General features: G+C 31.6%; 1 protein-coding gene across 1 annotated transcript; it reads left to right on the forward strand.

Moving 5' to 3' along the window:
- Nucleotides 1–460: 460 nt before the first annotated feature.
- Nucleotides 461–6,735, forward strand: LOC133199107 (uncharacterized). Its single transcript, XM_061334980.1, has 5 exons — nucleotides 461–565; nucleotides 1,913–2,026; nucleotides 2,370–2,451; nucleotides 2,846–3,010; nucleotides 6,623–6,735. Exons 1-5 carry the CDS (start codon nucleotides 461–463, stop codon nucleotides 6,733–6,735), a joined length of 579 nt encoding a protein of 192 aa, XP_061190964.1.
- The last annotated feature ends 20,172 nt before the right edge of the window (nucleotides 6,736–26,907 follow it).

The raw sequence follows: 26,907 nt of genomic DNA on the forward strand, positions 1-26,907 counted from the left end.
AAATGGGAATCTGAAATTTTGGGGGGGGGGGGGGGGCTTTCAACTTCTTTGCAGCCGCGGAATTAGACTAGTACAGAACACCCGGTCACGAATTTGCAGAAATTGTACAGTATTTGCGTAGTTACAAATTAAGCCCTTTTGGTTTTCAGTTTATTCAATACGTTAATGCGTTTTAGACTATGATCGTTGAAAGTTGCTCTTTTGTCTCCATTATATTTCTCTTTTTTTAAAAATTAAAATGAAACCTTCGTGAAGTAAGCATTTTATTATTCTGATTATTCTGATAAGAACTGTTTGAAGTACCACAGCTCATCCAGTGCACTTTCTTATCGCACTTTTACCTTATTTTGTAGCAGACAATAACATGGACTCTCAACAGAACTGCACGATCCTCCAAATGTGTATTTTTACTATGTTTCCAGCCATTCTATTGATTTCCATTCTGCATGTGGCATTCAGCATGGCGACCATACCAGCTCCTTGTTGTTTAGGACAACAGTTTTCAGCTTCTATTGACGAAACAGGAGGACAAGTGCCTGAAGGAAAAAGTAGTAGATTCATTGACGTAAGTTTATGATAATGTATTAGACCAAAGTGTATCATATACTTGTGTATGTGTGTGTGGTGTGGAGGGTTAAACTCAACAAAAAATGTACATATAAAATGTATTATACATAGTTTATCGCACCCCTGAGAGAGGTAGAATTTTCTTATGAAGGTAAAGTACATGTATAATGTATTATACAAAACTTATAAGGTACTTTGGAGGGAATACAATTTCTTCTCAAAAAAAAAAAAAAAAAAAAAAAAAAACGAATAATGAATTATAGAGAAGTGTATCATACTTCGGAGAAAATTAACTTCCCCTAGCTTTCTCTCAAAAAGGGATCTTAATGACGTTTGAACGAGGAGTTCGTAGCCCTTTTTAAAAGAACCCTAGAAAACATCGATTTTAAGATAAAAAAAAGTTATGTTTTAATTTATGTGCTTGAAATTCTTCATTTGATATCTGAAAATGACTTTAAGAAAGCAACAAAACTCATTAATGAGAAAATGGTAGCCAGTCATAGAACAAAAATCTGGTTAAGAGGTTAATTACCCTTCAAGGCCTTCGCTCACAACCCCCTTTCCAGATATCTAGGGAAGACTATTTATTGCCTATATTTTGTGAACGTCCGTCTAGAATTTTGAAAGATAAACCTCCGTTTAAAAAGTCCTTCTAACTACATTGAAGGGTAGTTATTACGATATTTGTGTCCTGTATTTTTTGCTTTCTTAATAATCATTTTTCCAGGTAACTACATGTAATTGTAGTGTCTGCATATTATTTTCTAAGCGCGTTGAAATCTACACATTCATCACAGAATTTTTTATTTACCCAAGTGGAAAAAAGTTCTCAAAGTCTCTATCCTCTTTGTGATCATAGGAGCTCGGTCGCTTGATCATAGCAACGTCTTACTTAAAAATAGTTACAAACAAAAGTATAATACAATCTCCATATCACAAAGCTATCGGTTTTCGAACAGCAGTAAACATGTCTTTGTATATGACGTTATTTTTTCGTCATAAAAATGGCTCAAGTGTTTTCAATCTAGTTGGAAATGTCCAAGAAGTTTGAAATTTCGATCCCAAGTATAAGGAACCTGCAAAATTTGAGAAAAAAAATTATTAGTCATAAAAATCGTTTTGGAAAAAAAAATATATGTAGAGAAATGTAGTATTTTACAAAATGGAAATATGGAAAACAAAACGCCATTAACAGCATACAGAATGAAATTTCAAAGTTGTACAACTAATTAATTATGAAACTGCTTTTGCACTAACAGTTCTCCTTCTTACATTTTATTTTTTTCCCGAGGAAGTGATAGATTCTGTCAAACTAAAATCTCAGAAATAAGTTTTATTTTTACAGGAAAAACTTTATGTGCAATTCGATTACACGAACAAAAGAATGTATATTGAGGGATCTACAAAGCTTCCGCTTGGAGGGAGAAACCAGTTTAAACTGGTTAATGACTATAAGACGGTAAGCTTTAAAAGCAAAAATTCATCAAGTATGCACATCCTCCGTATAAAAAGAATATAACAATACGTAATGAAGTTAAATTAATTTTTTTTTCTGCCTCGAAATGAATAATCTGTTGGAATGGACAAGAATATATATATCTATAATAGCATGCAGTTTGCTTTTGTTTTTTTTATTTGTCAAAGTTCAAAATAGCCTTTTTCGTAATTCATTGTAAATATAAACAAATGTCAATACTGTCAAAAATAAAAAAAATAATAAATAAAATCAAAAAATAATAAGAAAGGTATAAAGAATAAGAGTGTCCCAAGTGAGCGTTTAACTAAGCATCCCCTTATTTTAGAATCAAATGTTTTCATTAACAAACGGTGTATGCTATGCAATGGGAACTCCGAGCACACCTCTGCAAGACCCATGCCAACTCCGTGAGTATAACTTCATTGAATATTAATTTAAGTTTCTGATCAGGTCCAAAAAAAAAAAAAAACTTCCTATCTTACAAATGATGCATGCATTTTATTTCTCGATTATGCTTAAATGTAAACTTTGCAGGAAATTATTAAATGCTTTATTTTACTTATGAATAAAAGTAATGATAAAATTCTTATTCAAATTTCTATATATGTCTATTTTTAATATGAAGTAATTATCAATCATGATAAGGCACAAGAGCACTTGGGACATTAAAGGAGGACATGCGCCTCCATGGTGTGTTTATTAATGAACAATTTAATGGCTAAAGTAATAGACAGTGTTCAGTATTTTATATTTGTTCGGGGTTTGGGGATAAAACAAGAAACCTCTTTCTTTATGTATCAGTAAACGCCACCTTTGTCGGATCCTCACTTTTGGGATCTCCATCTAAGCATATTGCAGTCAACACTTTTCAAATGACCTTGGATGAAACCAAAGTCAAAGTCGTATTGTCTGCAGACGGATCCTGCACCCCTGTTTTGTGGACGATTGTTGGAAATCTAAGGGGAGGTAAGCAAGGAATTGTCTAGAAGATGAAGTGATATAGTGTGTAACTAAATTTACTTCTATGCAGAAAAATAGTTCGGATACAAATATATGTTCAAGCAGATTAAGTTATGGTGTTTCAAAAACGCATACTTTGAAAAGTCACACAAAGGAGGAAAATATATGGAAAAGGTTCATTAAGATGAAGCTTGTCAATTTCAAAACACTAAGTAGATAGCAACACAATGCTTCACACGTATTTTGAAAACAAAACAGTTACAGACATATCTTCTAGATATGTGCATTTAATATGTGCATTTAATTTCTCTTAGATTAAATGTCTCACGTTCATCTTTACATCGGCTATTTTATGTATACGGCAGGCAAGAATTTATATCCAGCAATTCGACCGACGCCCACGCATCTTGATACTCTCGACTTTTATAATCTCTCACTTTAAACAAGTGCTCGAGATTTCTCTTTATCTGACTTCCAGTGCACGTAGAAAAACTCTTGCCTCTTTTTTGCAGTCAAACATTCTTGAGACCATGAATTTTACATAATCAACGCCAAAGCAAACCTTATTTATTAAGAAATTGTACAGTAGAATATGTAGAAAGGCTGACGTACAGAAAATACGGAAATATTTCAAATATCATTCATACATATCACGGAAAAGGAGAGAAGCGTTAGTGCACGATAGAAAACGGTAAAGTTGTCAAAGGTCGAGGCAGCAGCTGGTATGGGGGTTCAGACACACAAGCCGTGAAAGTATCAGATAAGTCGAACAATCAAGAAACCGAGACTTCCGAAGCTGTGCAACAAGGTCAAGCCATAGTTTTGCAGGTATTGACTTCTAAGGTTGGTGAAGGTAATAGAGGCCAGCCTCAGTCAAGTAACACAGGAGTGAATTTTAAGGCACAGGTGTTAATATTGATTTTCACTAAAGAATCAAGGTCCGTGACCAACTGTTTTGCACTTAAAAGAAAGGCTAGGTGTGCCTGCAGATTAAGAAACAGGTGCGAAACTGTGGGTGGCTAGCCCAAAATCAACTGCTCTACCGGTTAGAAATATGACCGACATCACCTGAGAATAAATTAGATTTATTAGCCGGGCTATTTGCTCAAAGAGTAATTGCCGGCTATTGTCAGCCTGTTCAAGGAGGATATTGACCCTGAAGCCGCAAAATTAAATTTACGTGTAAAAATATAGTACTTACTCTCAGTCGCATTTGAGCTATTACAAACGCTAAATAAAAGAACAAAAATACAACGAAATTTTATCTATCTAAAGAAAGATCAGTAGTAAGGCCAAACAAAAAAATATGTGTGGTTCCGGTTACACTTCCAAAAAAATTAGGGTAGGTAGGTAGGGATTTTTTTTTTTTAAATTTTTTAACAAAATGATTTTCTTAATTTTTTCTAAATAATATCTATCACTGCTTTGCAAATGGCATTAAGATGTGGTGTGATAATATACTAGTCAATATTGGTAGGGGACACCTACATGCTAGCTTGCTTTGGATTTAACACTATTAAACACTTGCACTATGTTTTGCAAGGAGGCCGTCATTGCTGAAACTAAAACTTAAACTGGAGCCATTGATGGAAATCGAGGGAAATTCCGGAAAAAATATGAAAATTGCCAAAAAAAAGTTTAGGGTCGGGGGTATAAAATAGGGAAGGTCGGGTAACCGGAACCACACATATTTTTTTATTTGGCCTAATGACTTAGAAAAGGTCAGCTTTATGTCAAACAGCTTAATTCATATGCGTAATGTTTTTTGGTGGTCAAGTTGTCGTAGTCTAGTTCTCTTCAAAGACGGATTAAAACAGGAGAGGGAACCAGGCTGACCTGATTGTTTACATTCGGCATTGCCAGGTTAACTCTGACCTTGATGAATTTTGACCGTGGTATTATGCCCCAAAAATTGGTATATCATTTATGTTTATATTAATATTCTAAAATATTTTTTTTTAATGTAAGGATATTTTTAAAGAAAGGTTAGTTTCAAATAAAAAGCCATTGAAGCCCTTATTTTCTTAGTATCATTATTTTTCTATTGTTTGTGTTACATATTCTTCCAGTGACTGAACTACTTGTTATTTATTTGTTACTATAATGTTTATGTATACATGTATTTCATGTAAATAGTCTTTGTTCACGTCTCTGTAAATGAGCCCGGCTCTCTGTACTTTTGAGTACTTTGATTAACTCTGCTGACCAAAGGTATTCGGAGAGCAAATATGGGTTTTAAGAAGTGTTAAGTGCTTTATACTGGCCAAAGCTAAACTCAGCACTGAAGGTTACTTATCTAATCAGGGGACTTTGTCCTTTGCTGCATCAAGTGCTTTGACAAATTTTTAGGTTTTAATGGCTGGCATCTTGACAAAAAAAAAATCACCCATCCCGCAAACCTAAGAATAGATAATTGCTACTTTGTCTTCTGTACATTGTAACCTGTTTTCTAAGACCAAATTTAACATATATAATTTCACATATACATGTATATAAACCAGGGGCGAAGTCTGAACTTGGAATTCTTTCATCTTGTGTGACATTCACTCTTGATTTGATGAGGGGGGAGGGGTCACCGGGTTGCACCAATTTTAAAGGTAATCCAAGGAGGCAGGAAGCGCTCCAAGGACTACTATTTACATAAATGTAAATTGATTAATTGATAATTTGATTGATTGTATGTTGTTTTACGTCCTATATTTTCACTCATATAGAAACGTCACCATATACCAGTGAAGGGATTCAAATTTAGACCTTTAGTCGGCACTCAGGACCATTGAGTAGCGAAGGTTCTTTATTGTGCAAATGCCTATCGTGACTCAAGGCCTCGGTTTTTAAGGTCTCATCCGAAAGACCCGCAACTTTCACTTCAAAGTGCTTAGCACTTGGCGAAGGAACAGTTACTGCCTATTTTTATCGACTTAGGTCAGTCGTGACCGTGTTCCGATCACGGAGCGAGCGCTCTACCGACCGAGCTACCGTGACGGTCATTAATGAATTAAAAAATTGTGGCAACCAAGCACTCTTCATTAAATATAATTATTATTTCATTCTTAAATTTCATTAATTCAATGTAGTTAATATTAAAACAATTTTGGGAATATTTACATCTCTGGGATTAATCCCAAATAAAGCTTGATACGGATTGTTGAAGTATATCCATAGAGTACATCTTATAGACAGCTCGGTTTCACCTGGTCGTCTTTGAATTTGATCCATGTGCTGCTGAATTTGCATTAACAGTCAATAACAAACTGTTACTGAGAGTATATGTTTAAAGTAGTTTTCAATCGACAGGAAAACTTAATATTTTATTGTTGTGCAGTATACAATTTAATATTTTATTTATTTTCCCCAAATATATACTCTATATTCAATATCAACATTAAAAAATGTTATTGAAAGTCATTGAAAAGTCATATAATATGCAAATTTCATTTAATAGGCCATTAACTGTAAACTCATTAAAGAATCGATATGTAAAATCAAAAGATGTTCTTTCAAATTATATCTTCGTGATATTAATTGAAAATCTACAGCATACAAACAATAAATACATATAGGTAAATCTCTGTTATAGAATATTGTTATCAACGATAATTACTATTTTTCATACAGCTCAGCAACAATTGACCATGACTTTCTCTAACTACACTCCTGGGCTAAAAGATGCTTCCGTCTTCAGCTTTGATAGATCTTCATGTCAACCAGCTCCAACATCTGGACCATAATTTGTTAAATATTTAAACCTCTATTTATTTCCAAAAAAAAAAAAAAAAAAAAAATAAGAATAATAAAATTGTTTTCAATCTTCTTTTCCTTTTATCCACAGATGTATAGGATAGCAAGTAGTTAAATTACAATTACTTGCCGAAATCCTTCAATTAAATTACCATCACCATTGCAAGGATATTGAAATGCAATTAATTAAATGACAATTACTTTGCAAATTTAATTACTTAAATTACAAATTACATTTAGAAACTTAAAAAAAAGTTCCTTTGCAGTCACATCCTATTCACTTACATTTGTTTCTTACATTGGCATTGTTTAAATGTTAATGAAATTCTTAAATCTTGTTTCACCTAACCTACATCAATCGGGTTCAAATTAAAGTATCTTGCTACTATGAAGATGTTTTTCAATGGGGCAACTGTGACAGGAATACATAAATGTTAACTTGTAGCTAGCTTACTCATGTTTTACCTAAAATCATGTGTTAAATTTTCAAGCTTTCTGATATATCTATGAAAATAAACAATGGATGCATTTTGCCTTGATGTTTCTTACATTATCTCAAAATGTTGGCATTTGCTATATTGTGTGTCAAACTACCATTAACTGAAAGTCAATGTGTATATGAAAATGAAGTCAAAATGCGTGTAAAAATCTATTTAGGTTCAGTGTCAATATGTACATGGATTTTGGACACTAATTAGCTCATGATAAACACCTCTAGCACAAGCTGTAGATATGGCAAACAAAGATTAGAAGCCATTGGACCAGGTATTTCAAGTGTCATATCATAAACAACTTAATCAATATTATTAATTTGACTTGCACATTATACAAAGGAATGTTAATTTGATTAGGTCCACACACCTTCCATTAGCATGATAGACAATTGTATCAAAGAAAATGATATGAAGAACAAATTAAAAAGAGCAAAAAACACACACGAATCTTTCAAGGCTCTAAAGTTTACATTTCAAAGGAAATGTAATGAATACATATTGAGTAGAAGACATCAATCACTTCATCCAAATCGAGGCTCCATGAAGAATAGTTTGCAGGTTGAGAGATAGTATTAGAAATCGGCAGATTTTAAATTCTGTAAACCCATAATCCATTTTAAATCATGTTAGAGCACCATCTCGAATTCCGCTTAAAAGTGTGTAAATAAAGTCCGGAAACATAATGGCGGCTACATACCTCTGTGTATACCCGAATAGCCTAGCTCGCTTAAAGACAACCAGGGGAATAAAAATAACAATAAACGGAATCAAGTACATGTACGGGGTAAGTTTAATAAAGAACGTTGTTTTGCGGTTCAAATCCATGAATGAAATCGTATTTCTAAGATCAAATTCTTAATGGATCATATTCTCAAATATTTTGAAAAAAAAATCATCTGTTGAGTTTTGTTCATTTTTTTCAGTAGATGTTATAATATTTGCTCAAAGTTTGAATAAACGAATACTTTTATTTTCATTTCCCCCCTTCTTTTTGATATTCAAAGATATAGATAAAGAAATAATTGCCTTTAATTGAGACTGCAATAATTTCTTTTCTTTCAAATGAAATAAGATGATATGCATAGTATTTATAGAAACCCTGGGATAAAATCGGAAAAAAAGTTTCTTTTTTAATGGAATCAGACTGAATAGCAAATATTGTAATGAGTCAGTGAAGAGGAAAAGAATTTGAAATCCGATGAAAAGAGAAATTATCTTTTTAAAGAAGACCAATAATAGAGTATATTTGGATTTTTACTGCATGAGGGATTTAAAAAAGGGTAAAGAAAATTCATTAACAATTGAGAACACAAACCGTAATTTTCATAGTTTTGGAATTGTACTTTATTTTTTTCCTAGCGGGTATTAGGAAACTATTTTTAGATAATCTGAACTTTGATAAATGTGTGAGACATTTAAAAATGAAGACTAAATTGAGGACAATAACTCGGTAAATATTGATACTCTTACTAGGTTTGTAAAATGCATAACTTTTTTATAATCTGTTTATTCATGTAATTTGTATTCCAATATAGCATTTGGATTTGGGATTTTCTTAATACTATAGTTTTAAGGTGAGTGAAATTAACAGATTATCTCAATTCTATAGAAATTTTATCATTCTCAATATAACGGTATTTTCACATTGTTTTTGTGCAATATTTGAAAAGTTTTAAAAAGAAACGCCCTTCCCAATCAAGAATTTAGAAGATATTTTTATAACAAGAAATTACCGAGATTGTATTTTGCAAAAGTTACTTTTATATTTCTACAGATGTACTGTACTGCTTCAACCCCCCCCCCAAAAAAAAAAAAAACAAAAACAAAAACAAAAACAAAAACAAACAAACAAACAAACAAAAACAGCCAAAAAAAAAAAAAAAAAAAAAAAAAAAAAAAAAAAAAAAAAAGGTCAGTGTCAGACATCGTTTTCTTTGACGAATTCCTGTATATAAAATGTCCCAGTTAGGTATATTATTTTCACAGAAACAATGTGTTTTTTTCTCTCAATTTTTTAAATGTATAATTTTTAAGAAAATTAACGTACGGTATGTGAATCGCATAATGTCACACGAAAAAAAAAGACATATGTATCTCAATTTTGGTAAATAGTGGAGTTTGGATTTCACCTACGTTTATAGGAAATGAAATAAGAAGATAACAAACAATATTCAATCACGAAATTCCAATGAAATGATACAAATTTGGAACATAGCAAATACGGTCTTCAAAATGTAGAGGTTGAATGATTGAGCTTCACTTGCCGACAGGTCACACCTGCCGTTTGCTCCTTGCCATGATAGATAAAAACGGAAAAATCCGCAGACAGTTCAGTGTATAAATAATGGACTTACAATTAGTACAAAAAAAACGTCAGTCAGCATTTGACTCAATGATAGGTTGAATGTGCTGATAAGAGCATTGCATCGACCATAAAACTTGCAAAATGATGACTTCAAACGAGACTGTTGATATCCTTGTTTCATCAACTTGTTTGTCAACAGCTTGTCTCGTTTTAGAAATTGTTCATACGTAGAGTATGCTCTTGCGTATCGAATCAAATGAGAGACATAACACCATAGGCAGCTGATAAGTGTATATTGCTACACAATCAAAGGAAGTTGACGATTGAAAAGTTTAAGTCATCACGTTAAGCATAAAGATTTGTTGTTAGGTTTCCATCAACAACTTTTTCTATTAAAATATATAAATTTGAAACAGATGTATCAGACTCTATGGTATCCTTTATTTCAAGCTCACTTGGATATATCGAGTCGACATATGAATGTAAGTAGCTATTGTTAATTGATAATGCATCGTCTATATATCAAAATGTTGAGTTGAAGGCAAAAACAAGTGTTTTCTTCTTCTCATGTAGAAGTTTTGCGAATATATTCTGCTTTATATGAATACAAAAATAGGTCTGCTAATAGCGGGGCGGAATTGGTACCCATGGGAATTCCAATAGATTGTTGGAAGATCTGATCTCCAAAAACTACATTTAAGATATTGTCACTAAGAAACTCAAGCATCTTTTTCAACTTCAGTGTACTTGTGTGTACAATCAGAATGCTTTTTAACAAAATAATTTTGCAAATGACCAATGACAAAGTTAGTATATTTACGAGTTCCATTTTTATTGAAAAAAGCAGCTGTTTATGATTTCAAAAAGTCTGGAGTTCAATTTATCGTGTGGATTATTTGTATAAAGTGTTGAAAAGTCGTACGTTTTGATTATTTATATTTGTAAAATTTTGTGATTTCAAATTGTCTAAAAGTTACTGGGAATTTTTAAGAATCCCCATCGGATTTACACCACTTCTCGAATAAACTGTTGTAAGTACTCCTGAAATTTATATTTAAATTTACAATTGAAAAAGACGTTAATGATATTCTTACAACAAAACCTTATTATAAACGTGCTGAATCAACTTTTTTTTATCATCAACTGCCATATTCATCTAGCAAAATGCATGTATCCTCATTACATGTACCTGAATAGGAGTTTATGTCTACCAGTTCATTCGATAGGACATAATTAGAGCATGCTCTACCTGCGAACAATTTCTAAATCGAGACAGGCTATTGACAAATAAATTGATGAAATAAAAATATTAACAGTCTTGATTGAAGTCAACATTTTGCAAGTTGTATGCTCCATACAATGACCTTGTCAGCAAACACAAATCTATCATTACGTCGAATTCTGACTGACATTTTTCAAACTAATTCATCGGTCTCTTATTTATACAGTCACTGAATTGTCTACAGATTATTCCTTTTTTTCGATCATCACATGAGCACACAGCAGATGTGACCGGTCGAACGGTCGACTGGAGGTGATTACACCTCCATGGCACCTAATCCCACCTTTGATGTTCTTTTTAGGTTTGTGTTTGCTCAGCTTCCTCTGTGTATTGTTTCAATGGGCTTTTACGCTTGATTACTGTTCTTTCTCTCCATATCTAATGATTAACATGCATTCCATTAATATATTTTGCTACGATATGTAAAATGTACGTTTAGCGGTTAGTTGAGTATTGATATAATTGTATTCCTAAATACAATTAAAACATAAAAAACATTAAAACCAATAATATTTTAATCTTTAAAAAGCTAAAAAAAAATAGTAAATCAACAACAAAGAACATATTTTTTTTTAATTCATTGAAATATTTTACTATTATTGACTTGATATATAGTTGCCCGCGTCGGGCAGTGGTCAGAGCGTTTGCTCTAGAGTGGCGCAGTAAGGAGTTATTCTTATATCGCGGCATCAAATCCCACCGCTGGACGTAGAGACCGGTTCTTCGGATGAGATAAAACACAGCTTTAACTGCAGTATATTTAAATTAATTTAATTATCGATTAGGTATTGTCTATCAAAGAAAGAGGAAAATATTAAGCATCTCATATATGCACCTGTTTAATATGACTAACGTCAATAAAATATTATAAATAAATGAAATGATATACAAGTTTACAAATAAGCATAACTTTTAATAATAAATCATTCGATAATTAAAATTAAGAAAAGGAAAACGTTTTAGTCTATTAAAAACGTAGAAATATTTTTTTAAAATTATTTAAAAAAAAAAAACGAAAAAGAGGAGAAAATAATAAAAAGAAAATAAATAGAATAAAATCAAATAAAATCAAATATGTTAATTAAATTAAAATTCTCTTTAGCTTAAATGTTTCTCAGTGAAAAAAATCTACTTAATTGTTTTCGATACTTTTATTCGATCATCAGATCTAAAAAGCTTAAAGATTTCCGATTTCAATTTTGAGTAAGAAATCTTGCATATTCTTATCATTGTTTGGAAACTATCGTCAGAATATCCCTTTTAGCACTATTTTTTTAGGAACAGTGAAAATAGCTAAAAAATGACCAAACTGCAATGGAAAAATACGAAAACGCAGTTAAACATAATCATTTACAATACAGAAAATCACCCGTGAACATAGAATAAATCATAGGTACATTAAATGTACCGATACATTATAAAGGTTTTGACATCTACGATACAGAGTTTTACATTTAAATAAATAAATAATAACACATTGAAGAATATGTCTCCATTTTGTTTCTTTTTTCATATTAACATGATAGTTTGATCCACACCTCAAGCACAGAGGAACTGCAATTCAAACTAGTTAGTGACGTCATGTTGCCCAGTACATCAGGATCAAGCTGGTTTTCAATCTGCATTGGATAGTGTTATTAATAGTGGCATCCACCATACGTAAGAGATAATTTTTGTGATTTTCTTAATTTAGAACGGGTTAACATACTATCTTTCAAGTTCTTTGCGTTCTAAGAAAATGTCGTAAAAGATTTGAAAATTCCCTCCGAAAGGCCTCACTAAAACTTGCATAGATAACGAGATCTAATGGCTTTCCAATAACAAATGACAATGTCATTAGAGAATTATATGTTCCATGGGCCTGAAGAAAGGCTGAAGAATCCGGGGACGTTATGATAACAATGGCATAGGTAAACAGTGGCACTTCTTGTAGGATAAATGAAATACAAAGAATTATATTTAACTTAATTAAAATAAGATATTTTATTTTACTTCTCTTACCAGTCTCCGGTGCCAAAACAGACAGACTTTTTAAATGTTTTCGTATTAAAATTAGGAGTAATGAAATCAAGATGATATTCAAAATGGTTGGAAGGGCCAAGCTGTAAATACATATATAAAACAGTCCATATCTTTGAAGGAATGAAAAAATAGAACCTTCAGAAAACCCAGAATCATGATCCATCGTACAAGCTTGGATACGTTTTGGCTTGTAATTTTTGCCAGAAATTTTGAAACGTCCTCACCCCTTTTAAGGGGATGACAGAAGTTTGAATACAGAATACAGACATGAAAATCAAATGTAGTGCAACAAAAACAACAAAAATCTCTTAAGGTTCCAAAGCTTACATCTTAAAGGAAATGCAACAAAAAGATATTGAGACAAAGACATCAAGCACTTGATCCAAATCGACGTTCCATGAAGATTCGTTTGAAAAGTAAAGGAAGTTAGTAGAAACCGGCAGATTTCATATTCTGTATACCCATGATCCATTTTCAGCCAAGTGAGAGCGCCATCTCGAATTCCCGTCAAAAAAGTATAAATAAGATCCAGCAACATAATGGCCACTAAGTACTTCTGCGTGTATCCGAATAGCTTAGCTCGCTTGAAAACAGTAAGAAGTATAACAGTGACAAAAAATGGAATTAATCACAGGTACGGTATAAGCTTGAGAAAAAACGTGGATTCGCCATACCAATTCCTAAATAAAATAGCGTTCCGAAGCTCATATTCATGGTAAAGTAAGTTTTCAAATATTTTGAAGTATTTCCATAGTTTAGTATCATTCATTTTTATATTATTGATTTTGTTATAGTTTGTTCACAAATGTCAATAAAGAATTCTGATTTTAGGTACGTGATTGCTGCTTTAAAGTCTTCAAAAAAAGGCTTCTATTTAAAAAATATTCATATTTTATAGATGGCGAAAGAATTTTATCTCTTTCAAATGAGCACAAATTGGAATGCATTGCATTTATAACAGCCTTGTCTTGACGTGGTCTTAAAATATTTTTTATCCAATATTCAATAAGCAGACAAAGCTAATAAGAAGAGAAACGAAAAACAATGAGATCGGTTTTAAGAAGTTGATAAATTCATTATATACAGTACCAACCATACCTAACCTGATATAAAGCAGTCCAAGAACAGTCCAACAGCTGTACCAGAGCAGTCCCACAGCAGTCCCATAGCGGCCACAGCAGTCCCAGCTGTCCCAGAAAGCAGTCCCAGCAGTTCCAGAAGGCGGGCATTAATAATTTAATGGGCGGAACTTAGTCATAACTGATACAACACATTGTAAGAACAACGATGTCAGTAATAAAAAAGCAGTTGAAATTAATTATACACTTCTTTTTTAGGAGAAAAAATGTTTTAGTAGACGTGTTACATGTACAGCCTATTTACCAGTCTTATGTGAAAATCATTTCTGAATAATTAACAAAATTACAGTATATAAATAACAACATAGAAAAAAATAGAAGAAACGAGACTTTCACACTGAATAATTATATCTACAGCATATCAATTTGACGCCTACAGGTTAAGCAAATTTGAATTTCAAATTCTATTTATTGAAAAAGGTTACCGTATATTATTTTGATTGAAAATAAAACATGTGCTAAATAAAATGAATAGCTTATTTTTACGCTACAATTTAATGAATTTAAAAAAGATTCAATTATTATAGAGCAGGACTGATTCCAATATTAATCTATACGTTTTTCATTTTCGTTGAATCTTCAGAAAATATTTCATGAATCTGATGACAGTTCATTCTTTATCAAATTTTGCCTCATAATATTTATTCCAATTTTATTGAATTATCGATTTAATTAATAAGAATCTTTACGCAATGTAAAATAAGCCACTTAAATGTTTCCTGAACCCTTTCATTAGTCTGCATGTAAATGTAAATCATGCGCATGCGCTTGACTACCTCAGATATTTTAAATAAATCAAATAATCCTGTAATGCATTTTTACCACATTTATTAAAAAAATGGTTTTTACAGTCTGAAGAACAAAATGAATTCTATTGTTGATTAGCATGGTCAGTGATGTGTAACATAAATACCCAAATAACACGCGTGCGCGTCTGCTATTTATGCCCAAACGTAATTGAAACCTTATCAAGGTGTGTTCCCATTTTATTCACTGTGTATGGCTTTTAATCGTCCATTGGAATTAAGATATAAAACACAACTTTTGATATTTTGAACCATTTTTATTTAAAAATATAATTTTATATATTTTATAAAACCTATTTATCAGTTAAAATTTAATCCGAAAAAAAAAAAATATCAACGAATGATTGCTCACGTTGTTTATATGACAAGAGAATGTCAGATAAATTTATTTCATAGAAAAAAAAAAGATTGTCTTAATTTGAATTAATTATTAGGTTTTATCTTGAAGCAATAATAAAGAAAGGTGTTGATTTTTTTTCCGGCCTTTACAGTTTAAAAATAATCAATTTCAGGGTCAGCATGTAGCTTTGAATATTTAAAAAAAAACTTTAATGACGTGACTGTTTCCTTCTTACGACATAAAAAAACTGTAAACTTTGAGTAGATAATTTAACAACTTCAATTGATTACATAAATTGTTTAGTTTCACATACCTGCATTTACGTTAAATAAATTTTAACTTGCAAAAAAACTTTTGGTTATTTCCAACACTTATTTGTTTTTTCTATTTGGTTTTACACTGCAATGGTGCGAAATCAGCGGTTGACGTATATAAAAATCCAATTTTTTTTTTCAGTGACTAACCCTACTTGTTAAATTTTGAAAAAATTCTTGTTGTTTCTACTTTTACAACTTTTGAAAGAAAACAATTTTTTGTACAAAAATGAAACTTTCAAATTTGGAATACACAAGGACCGGGGTTTCTTGTTACTCAGAATCATTTTTACGCATGGATGAACACCTCCCCCCCCCCGTCTCTCTCTCTCTATATATATGTAATATATATATATATTATGGTGTAAACTTTACCGTCAATTCACATTAGCAATTCTGGAACAACCTACGCAAATATTTATAGCTTACATTTTTGGTTATTTCTTTTATTACATTTCTAAATTTATAATATATCCAAATTCATATTTTAAAATTATCCTTCCATATTATCTTTCTTCAGTTTCTTTTTATCATGTATAGTTACACTATTTTGAGAGAATAAGACAGTGTACGATTTACTACATGGTCGTAATTAATTAGCGATAATTAATCCGTTCAATTATGTAAATCGCGCTTCATCAGAGTACACCCGATAGACCGGACGTAATTCATAGCGCTCCGGATTTCTTTCTTCACAACTGTTTAATAACTTCAAATTAAACATGTAACACTGTAAATATTTAGTGATTGGTAGTTTAGTAGTAGTGCTAGTTGTTTTCGTTTCTCTATTTCCTTTATTTTGATGACTTCTTTACATTTGTCTTTGTCCTGAAGAAGGAACAGTTCGTCCCGAAAATGTAACAATTTTTATTGTTCGTGTCGTTGGTCATTTTTAGTGCTTTATATAAATTTCCATCCGTGACCTTGTATTTACTTAGTAGATCCGACACTGAGGGTATACAGTGTTGTTGGTTTTTAGTATTCTATAAAAAAGAGTAGAGCAAAATATATCTTATATATATATATATATATATATATATATATATATATATATATATATATATATATATATATATATATATATATTATAGAAAAGATTTCGATGTTTAATAAATGCAAAAAGCACAGCGTTAGGAATTTACATAAATTAGGAACAAAATGAACAATGGGATTTCATTTTTTGCACTTCTTATTAATTTTCCCTTTTTATTCTATCCAAAATTTAAGACAACATTATGTATTATGTTATCTGTGAAAATGAATGAATCATGAATATATTTTTATCCTATTTTAAGCCTTAATTAAGATAATAACCGATGAAATATTGACACCACTTCTGAATGTGTGAAATAGAACTTAGATATCCCTGAAAGCGTGAAAAATAGATTTAAAAAATGTCATGAAAAACAAAATTTAATGTTTCAGAAAGAAATACAATAAAAATGTTTTTGAGGAATGTTTACAAATGAATTGATATTTTAGAAATAAAGACTTATTGGCAATTGAAATGAAATATACATGAAATTCAGTAACTAACTTTCTTTAAGTGTTTGATTTATTATTTTTTTTATTTCTGACTTAATTGCATGTTTATGGAAACATATTATTTTCTAGATATTGTTCTGTTCTTTTGAAGTGCTGCATGTATCTGGGTGTTAAATTGACTTAAGATGTACATTCGATTGCATTCGGCAAGTACTGTTGTCTAGAACTTACCTTTCATAAACAATATCAGATTATCAAGAAATAAAATCATTTTTCTCTGATTCTTTGAATGAAATAATTATTCTCATTTGGATAGCTGATTACATTTTATTAAATGTTAACCGTAACATATCAATTCCATCATCCCGTACTGTACCTCGCAGATCTGATTTCATACAAACTTCTACATGAAATGAGGAAAAGAAAAACATGGCGTGGCCTTCAGCTTGACATTCAGATATATCAACTTCTATTCATATGTCCATTTGATATATCCCAGTTAATTCTGCATAGAAGACACCACCGCCGCTGCCACATCTTTAGATGCATGTTTGGATGTTTCACTGACTATAGACGACCAAGGACCAGCAAACAACTAAACTATGTGGCTATATTAAATAGATAACCAGCTTTCTCATCGTCAGTTTTCCTTATGTTTGTAGTAATATTCAGCTACAATCTCCAAATGGTATTTATTGTTACAACCTATTCGATACTTAATGACATGTGCTGAGTATAAATTTTTAAACGGAGACTGGCTACTGATAGGTGAGTTGATGTAACAAAGATTTCAACAACCTCGTTTAAGGTTTTAAGATTTCGTTCTTTGGTCGTTATTTTGACCTTGTTACATGTAGCAAATATAACCTATCATTTGGGTCGTATTTTGACTGTCAAATTTCAAACCACTGCTTCATAGGAAATTGTTAGATAAAAAAGTTCTATACTTCATTTGAGCACGGAATATATTGTTTACCTGAACATTATATAGGACGCACGAATGAGTGACCGGTCGCCAGCGATGCTTACATTTCCTAGAACACCTGGCTTCGGGGCCACCAACATATAAAAATCTCAGCTCAAATCTCAACCTCAAATCTTAGATTTCTGCCTCAGTTGAGATTTTCCTAAAACACCGTGTCACCAACATTTCTGAGATTCGTCTCACGTAAGCTGAGATTTGAGAAAAATCTTGGACTTATTCTCGTTGTTATATACGACCTTTTTTTCTGAAAATGCACGAATTTGTTGAATCAATGATTGAATTTACCTTTTAGTCAGTTGTTTATGCAATATTTTAGTGAAGATCACGAAAAAAAAACACATCCCACACGTCCTTCGTCTTTAATTTGTTGTTTCGAGTCATTCAACAGAGAGGATTCCATTTCGACATTTGCGACAATAAATTTTTATGGAACCCCCCGTAAAAAATCCCTACAGAAGAATAACACAAAAACATATCTAAACTTTGTAGTCTCGGCTCGTCTGTCGACATAAACACACAAAAACATACACCGAGCCGTCACTTCCGCCATTGTGACGTTACGTGTAGCAGGTAGGCGGATCAAGACTATATTCCCAAGACTGATTAAAAGAAATCATTTTTCTTTGCTTTGTTTTATATGTTAGATATATCTGTATTATTCTTAATTCTCCATAGCAAAAAGAAAAAAAAAATGAATTATAGGGACTGTTTAAATATAGAATAAACCTGAGTGAATTTTTTTTTTCTAGCAGATCATTAAAAAAAAAAAAAAAAAAAAAAAAAAATGCTCAGTAGACCTATATCATGTAAATTTCTCACATGCTGTAATAAATTTCGCGAGTATACCATAATTGTGGAAAAGGGTGATAAGATGAACAGCAAACAAATCCAGGAGCGGGTAACATACGCATGCTTAGTTTTACAGGATTATTTATCAAGGAAATTTCTCGAGGAACTGTTTAATTGTCGGTGAATTTCAGCTCATATCCCCCCCCCCCCCTCCAGAAGGAAGAAAAACCGGCTGAAATTTGAACTATGGGCATGTATAGGGAAGCGGCAAACTAACACATCGCAGTTTTCTACGATCCCCTGTGACAAAATGTATCGGAAAGTCTTCTTTTTTTTAGATAAATAATAAACAACGAATATAGCACCACTTAACAAATAATCATCGTTACATTGAAAACCCAAATCAATCTCGCATACGCTCATTGAGTAATGAGAAACTGATTAATTTCTAATCATATCGTAAATAAAAGTTTCACTGCGTAATGATGTATTTAAAAAAAAAAAAAACTACGGATCATACATTTTTGCTTCAAAATGTAAGTTGTCGTACTAAAAAATACTGTTTGTTAAAAAAAAAAAATCCATTCTTAAAAGTACTATAGCTAGCAAGTACATTTGAATAGATGCAGTTCTTGTTGTGATTTATACATGTATTTCAGAATGATCATAAGTCAAGTTTATTCTTATAAATAATATAAATGGTCAAGGATTTAAGTACGCACAATGCATTGTGAGTATAAAGTCGGTTCAAATTCTCAATCAAGAGTTTTATAGATTTAGTTAAGAACCAAATAAGACAGACTGCTATCATCTGTAATTAATAAATGGCGATTTACATATTATTTCGAAAGAACAGAAGAATTTGTACATGGAATTTTAGGCAGATTTTTTTTTAATATTTCTTATAATTTACACTAATAAATAGTAAAATATAACTACCGGAGAAAAAAAAAACGGGACCGAGGAGCTTTGATATTTTATCTAGTCATATTTCCTTTTCTGATATACATGAACATTGTGAATTACATGTAATAAAAATGCCTTGTCACAAATAGCTCATTAAAATATGAATTAAATTAATTAAACTACACTGTAATTCCTGTTCGAATGAAGATATAAATGTTATGTATAACGTGCCACTAGAATATTCTATTCTTTATTTTTTTCTTTCTTTATTTTTTTTCTTTTGGTAAAGTTTAAAGTGCTTGATTCCATGCGTGGACAATATCAATATAATAAGAATATTTACATGTGCGTAATTACCCCCCCCCCCCCTTCACAGGATAATCAAGTTTTGGGAGAAATTAACATCCTTTCTGTGCTTGTATGTTAATTTCGTGTATTTATTGATTAAAATGTGCAGTGTCACAACATTTGCGATCATTTTACCATTAAAAAAATGTGAGATTTTGTTTGAGACTGGTATCCATCAATCTCAAGATTTTCTGAGAAATCTCAGAATTTTTTCTCAGCTGAGTCGGAAAAAACGTTGGTGGCACGCATGTTTGAGAAAAATCTCAGACGTGAGAAAAAATCTCAGATCTGAGAAAAAACTCAAAAGGCTAGTCTGATTTGAGAAAATATTTATTTGGTGGCACAGTTCGGTGAGAAAAACTCAAATTTTGTAAGAAATCTCAGATTTGAGAAAATCTCAGCGTTGGTGGCCCCGAAGCCTGGTCCCACCTCAGGAATTTTCGGTGTCTCTATCATGTTCCCTGTTCACAGATTTGTTTGTAGGTTTGTTGAGATCAAACTCTGATAGTATTTGTTAAAACGGAAAATACAAAGAATAAAAATCCGCATCCATGTTTTCAGTTTCACAATTTTTGAAGCCATACATGCTGAAAATGGTTGAAAAATACATTTTGTTTACTTTTAATTTATTCCTATATGTTTAATTTTTTAAAGTCAAAATTTAACGGAAAACAATACAACTTAACCAGCTACATTATCTGGCCATATATACGCTTTACATAGTCTATACAAAGGTGTAAATGACCGAAGTTTAATAACCTGAGGGCGTTCTAAGCAGACAATCTATGTCCGTTACTGGGATGTTTAATATAAATACAAATGAAGGAACATGTTGCCTTACAATCATTTAGATCTCCAGACAGCAATCACACTTGTAGTACTTGTATTTTAATAAATACAATCCAAAATTAATGTTTTTTTTTTTTTTTTTTTTTTTTTTTTTTTTTTTTTTTTTTTTTAAAAGATAGATATTTCAATTGTATAATCTATACAGAGCCCTTGAATGAGAAAACACTGAGTGCTAGATAACGAATTGCGTGTATCAGATTCAATGCTGTGAAAATCCTGTCAAAATAACCATTATAATTATTATTATTATCGTAATTGACTGTATCCTTGTTTAAATATCTAATTTCACCCGATCTTTATATACCGCAAATTCTAAATTGTAGAATCTATACTTATGAATTGATAAATTTTGCAAATAAACTCAGAAACGCCTGCATCATAGTTCATAATCACTCCTCTTAGAATACGTACACAAAGTATGAGGTAATATCCGTAAACTATATATAGTCTGTCCTCCATTATTTTTTTCTTTATTTACACCATTATTATATGTTTTATATGTATCTTTCTTTTTTTGTCCTCATTTTCTGTATAATTATATCAAATCCTTGTACCTCTAACCTGAATTTAATATGCTGTAAATATTTTTCATTGTCTAATGTACCATATATTTAAATTGATTTTGTAAATAAATGAGCTAGAACTTGGTTTCACTCGCATAGTAATTATCGTAAATTTCATTAGAATTTTATTTTCATTTGCGATAAAAGGTCTTAAAATAGCAAAAAGAGAGTAAGGTGGTGGTTCTGGTTAGCGTATCTAAGTTACTGGCAATTTTTAATTAAACTGACAACAGGTAGTCGTTTATTTATTTCATAAAATATCATAACTGAATAATTCAATCCAAAACTTCATATAATTGATATAAAAGAAATAATTTGTGATTATTGATTCAAAAGCAAAATGTGCAAATCATTTTCGTAATTCACCGATATTAATCTTGACGGAAATTTCTAGAGCACATCACAATTGACAATCCTCTTCTGACTCACATACGCTCCATGCCATCCGAGGAGCTCCGAGTGAGAACATCACATGCCATATAGTCCCATGTTAACAGAAAACAGAGGCAATTTAAAAAAAAACTTTGATGTGAATGGGCATGGAAATGATGGTAAAGCAAGTGATAACACTATAAATTGTGAAAATATTTATTTATCGAAAGACTCTTATGACACCACCTTTACAGAGATAGTGCCAATCTTGACCCCATGACCTTAGAGTGATCTTAACTTTTGTTTGTTTGTATGTTGTTTAATGTCCCTCTCGAGAATATTTCACTCATATGGAGACGCCACCACTTGCTGGTGGAGAGCTGCAAATTTTGTCCTATACTCGGCACTTACGGCCGTTGAGCAGTGAGGGGTGCCAGCACCTACTGCGACACAGGGCCTCGGTTATACGGTCTCACCTGAAGGACCTGTCTCCACGTCCCACAGTGGGATTCGAACCCGCGACTTAATGATCAATTCCTTACTTCGCGACTCTAGAGCAGACCTTCTAACCACTGCGCAACGCGGGCGATACCTTAACTTTTGACTTACTTTTCAATTTTTTTTTAAAAATGGCTTTAGAATTAATGAGTGGACGTGCATCCAGTTAAAGATTAATTATTTAGATTTTTAAAAAGAGCGTTATGTTAATATAATTTATCAGTAAAATCTGTATTTGCCACTAAGGGCATCAAGACAACGAACCCATAGTATAGTTTGTATTTCGGAGTAACTTCTTACATGTAAAGAGAAAATGTTAATCAATGAATATGGTATTGTTCAAATTTAACTAAAGCTGGTAAAATTTGTGCTTAACATGTTTCTTTTTTTTCTGAATACGGTCTTTTGTATCAAATACTGTTCCAATGTAATTAACTCTGAATATGATATAGGATATGATTTGAGGACGCTTTTAGTTGCAACTTTCCTTCTCAATTCTGCAGCATCAACATAGGTCGGTAAAATTTTCTGTCCTGTTATTGTGTATTATTTACTGGAAACACCCACCACATCCATTTAGAACAGATACTGCTTTTCTTGTTTATTTTATTTTCAGATGAAGACTCATTGCGATCATCTAAATATGACAAGCCTAATCGTTTACAGTACTTCAACACATAGGACTTTGACATTAGAGTATGGGCTTGACGAGCATTTAAGGAACCTAATATTTTAGTTTCCAACTCGGAAGATTTTGGACCAAGGAGAGTTTGTGAAAGCGACATGCAGAATTGTCATGTTAAGAATTATGGATATTCGGATATTCAGTGTCCCAATTGGCATGTCTTGGAATGTGGCATTGACACGTGATTCACTGAACTAGACTGTGATTGGCTAATCATGCGCAGTTTCTGCAGTAGACAATATCTTTCCAACCATACACAATAATGTAGAAGTACAGAATTTTGTACGACTGTCCATTTCTTTTCAAGCTGAGATATGTGTTTACTATATACATGTAGTGTAGTGACACAAGAAATAAACAAGCTAATGACCTCTGCACCTTCCAAGGTTTTGGCTTTTACCATATTGTGAGATAATGTTTCTGAACTTTGAACTTTGAACTATGAGTAAATTAGTGGTTCTAGGTTATTATCTAGTATGCATAAAAGAGCGGCACAGGGTTATTATCCTATACAGGGATGTAACTTTTTAAAATTTAAAATAAACTTTTGATTTAAATATATACATAAATAAGTGTTTGACCTCTGCATCTCCCAGGGTCAATGCTTTTACCACAAGTGAGATAATGTTTGTGAACTTTGACCTTTGAACTTGAACCTTGATTTGAATATTTGATGATGTGAATTGTGCTTGTGTTGTGGGGCCTGCCCATTGTGATTGGCGACCCATCCATTGTGTTGTCAGAGACAACAATAGTATAAAAATGATTGTTAATTCGTGCATCTGGATTTACAGCCGTTCCCAATTTTTGCTACAATAAAAGTTTATTTAAATATAATCTTTGTGTTTATATATGCACTTATCTGAGATAATAAGACTATGCTCAGTGTGTTAACAGCTAATTTAAAAAAATGCTGAAAAATTATCAGTAAAATGTGCATATTGACTTTTTTTTTATTATGAAAATGGAATAAGAGTTCCCGAAGCACGGTATCTAAAACATAGTAAAAAGGGTATCAAAAATAAGGTTAATTAATGAAACTATTTTTTCACGTTTTTCCGGGGAGGGGGGGGGGGGGTGTATACATCTGCTCCGAAACAGACTGCAGAATTTTGAACAAAGCATTTCTTCCTGATATAAGCCTGTAATATATGTCAGTAGAAACTATAATATTATATCATTGGATTTGTTCCGTCAGTATACTTGTAAAAATTCAATTCCCCGCAATTGTGCGGGATTTCATCTAGTGTTTCATCTAGTGTTTGATTATTAAGATGAACAAGTGAATTGAAATTGTCATAACACTTCAATGATTAATCCTTATTACTCGGCTATAATCAAACGACTACAGTACGCAGATTATACTTAAATAAGAAAGGTAATTATTTATTTATAATTGACGATTCGGGGCATATAGAAAATAGTGTCCACAGCCGTCACTTATTTCAATTTTCGGATATATTTTGTAAAAATTGTTAAGATATCATATTTCTCAAAGTCTCAATGGGCGATCCATGTGCACTTATTGCTTGAAAGAAAATCCGACTGAAAACGTGTCTTCTGCATCTTTTGTAAGAAAATAGGGGAAAATGCACAAATTAATGAAGTCAAAATTGGCTAGGAAGTCATGTAAGACAAACAATTAGTAATTAGTATAATCTTACTGCATGGAGTTTGCACAATTCAAAAAGCATGATTTTTCACAACAATGAAATATGGAGGTATCAAACAAGTATTCATGCTCAAAGTCCATTTAATCAATAAAAACCGGGAGCAGTGTAAACGCAGACTTCAAAAACATCAGAGGTGGGGTCAGGTACCATTTTATATTTCAACAAATATATGGGGCAGATTTGCATTGAAACAGTATCACCTGTTTCTTAATGATCTACTTTGTAATTCCTTGTTTCCTCCGTGTAAAGCTTGAATCAAAAGCATTATTGGTTTCCAAATCAGCATCAATTCATGTTTGTTGATAGCAAATTATTAAAAAGTTAACGGTGTTTTGATTTTTATATCAAATCAGGGACCAAATTTGACAGTTGCCATACCTTGACCTTGCATTATGAAGACGACTCCTTCCCTTTGTACAACTCACCGACCTTGAAAAAACTTGAGATTAATATATTTCAAATGTCAGTATAGTTTTTCTGAAGCATCAAAACGTAGAAATTAAGTAAAACCCTATGTCAATTATATACTTTAATCTAAATTTCCAATTGTCAATGGTCTATATTTTTGAATTATAAATACCTTTTAAAATATCATTCAGTATCAAAAAAAAAAAAAAAAAAAAAAAAAAAAAAAAAAATGTGTAATTCATGATACCTTCTCAACTTAATAAATGTAGCATATAAAACTTCCCTATCCCAGTGCTACTAGTCTTTTGTAATCAAAATAACATTTAAATAAAAAACACAACAGGTTATTATAGAATTTATGTATTTCACACATTTAGTAGAGGTATCAATCTTTCTTTAGTTTTCGGCTCAATTTAGCATTCATAATTAGATGGTAAAAGAATTCCTGATTCGCACATTATCACAGATAAAAAAATGCATTAATAATCTCATCATACCTGATAGGAATAAAAATAAAACACAAAATAAAAAAATACAGTTCATGTTTTCAATTGGAATTAAATTCCTTTCACTGTTTTTTTTTTAAAATAATTCTTTAAAATCTAGATCTAAAACATTAATCCTTCATATAAAAATATAATCTTTAGTTTAATGGGATATCCAATTCTTTCTATCGACACCGACTTTTTGCAATAATATGTTTTTCAACGTGATCCCATTTGTTAAAATCTTTTTTTTTATTTTGCCGAAGTTTGTTATAAAATCAACACATATCATTCTTTTTTCATTTGAAAGAAAAAAATCAGATTCAGTTAAAGGCAGTATTTATTTAACTACATTTGTGAAAAAACATATAATAGGAACAGAATTAAAAGGAAACATTGGTTAATTCAAACTTTGATCAAAAGCTATAGCATCAACTAAAATGAATAAATCTCAACTGATCGATTTACAGATAAAATTTTGGAAGAAAGTGGTCGATCATGAATTTAAGTTGGGACACGTGATTTCATTCAGAGATTGGTATGGCGAAACAACGTTCTTCATTAAGCTTACCCCATATCTGTGGCTGATACCATTTATAGTCACCGTTACAATCCTTGTTGTCTTTAAGCGCGCTAAGCTATACGGATACACACAAAAGTACTTAGTCGCTATAATGATGGTAGACGTTCTTTTCACTCTTTTAACCGGAATTCGGGATGGTATCCTTACATGGCTGGACATGGATTATGGGTATATAGAATACAAAATCTGCCGGTTCGTACTAACATCTTTAAACTTTCAAACTATTCTTCATGGAGCCTCGATTTGGATGAAGTGCTTGATGTCTTTTACTCAATATATATTTATTGCATTTCCTCTGAGTTGTAAGCTTTGGAATCTTAAGAAAATGTTGGTGTTTTTCGCTCTTTTTAATTTGTCCTTAATGTCGTTATTGTTGATACAAGTTTTTGTCACGCCATTGAAAGGAGTATGGACGTTTCAAATTCCTGGCGAAAATTACAAGTCTAAAATTATCAAAGCTTGTTCGTTGGATTTTGAGTCTGGTATATATGAAAGTTTCTTTTTTTCCTTTATTCAAACGTATGGAATGTATTTTTCTTGTATTTATTACTTCGTTTTGCCTACAATTTTTGATATCATTTTGATTTTCTTACTCACATTTTTAATACAAAAACATATGAAGTTGATGTCTGTTCTTGCACCAACTATAGGAAAAAGAAATAAAGTAAAATACCTCATTTTAATAAAGTTGAATATGATTCTTTGTATTTCGTTTATCCTACAAGAAGTCCCGTTGTTTACGTATGCCACTATTATAATAAGATCTAATGATATGTCTGTCTTTCTAGAAGCTCAAGGATTATATAATACCATTATGACAATTTCTTTTGT

This window comes from Saccostrea echinata, unplaced genomic scaffold (assembly GCF_033153115.1).
Source record: "Saccostrea echinata isolate AGI-Se365-2 ecotype Australia unplaced genomic scaffold, CSIRO_AGI_Sech_v1 ptg000033l, whole genome shotgun sequence".
Classification (NCBI taxonomy): Eukaryota; Metazoa; Mollusca; class Bivalvia; order Ostreida; family Ostreidae; genus Saccostrea; species Saccostrea echinata.

Coding starts and splice junctions, on each gene's coding strand:
- LOC133199107 (XM_061334980.1), top strand. CDS start 461: ATGGCGACCATACCAGCTCCTTGTTGTTTAGGACAACAGTTTTCAGCT. Junction 566..1,912: donor AAAGTAGTAGATTCATTGAC/GTAAGTTTATGA, acceptor TTATTTTTACAG/GAAAAACTTTATGTGCAATT. Junction 2,027..2,369: donor TGGTTAATGACTATAAGACG/GTAAGCTTTAAA, acceptor CCCTTATTTTAG/AATCAAATGTTTTCATTAAC.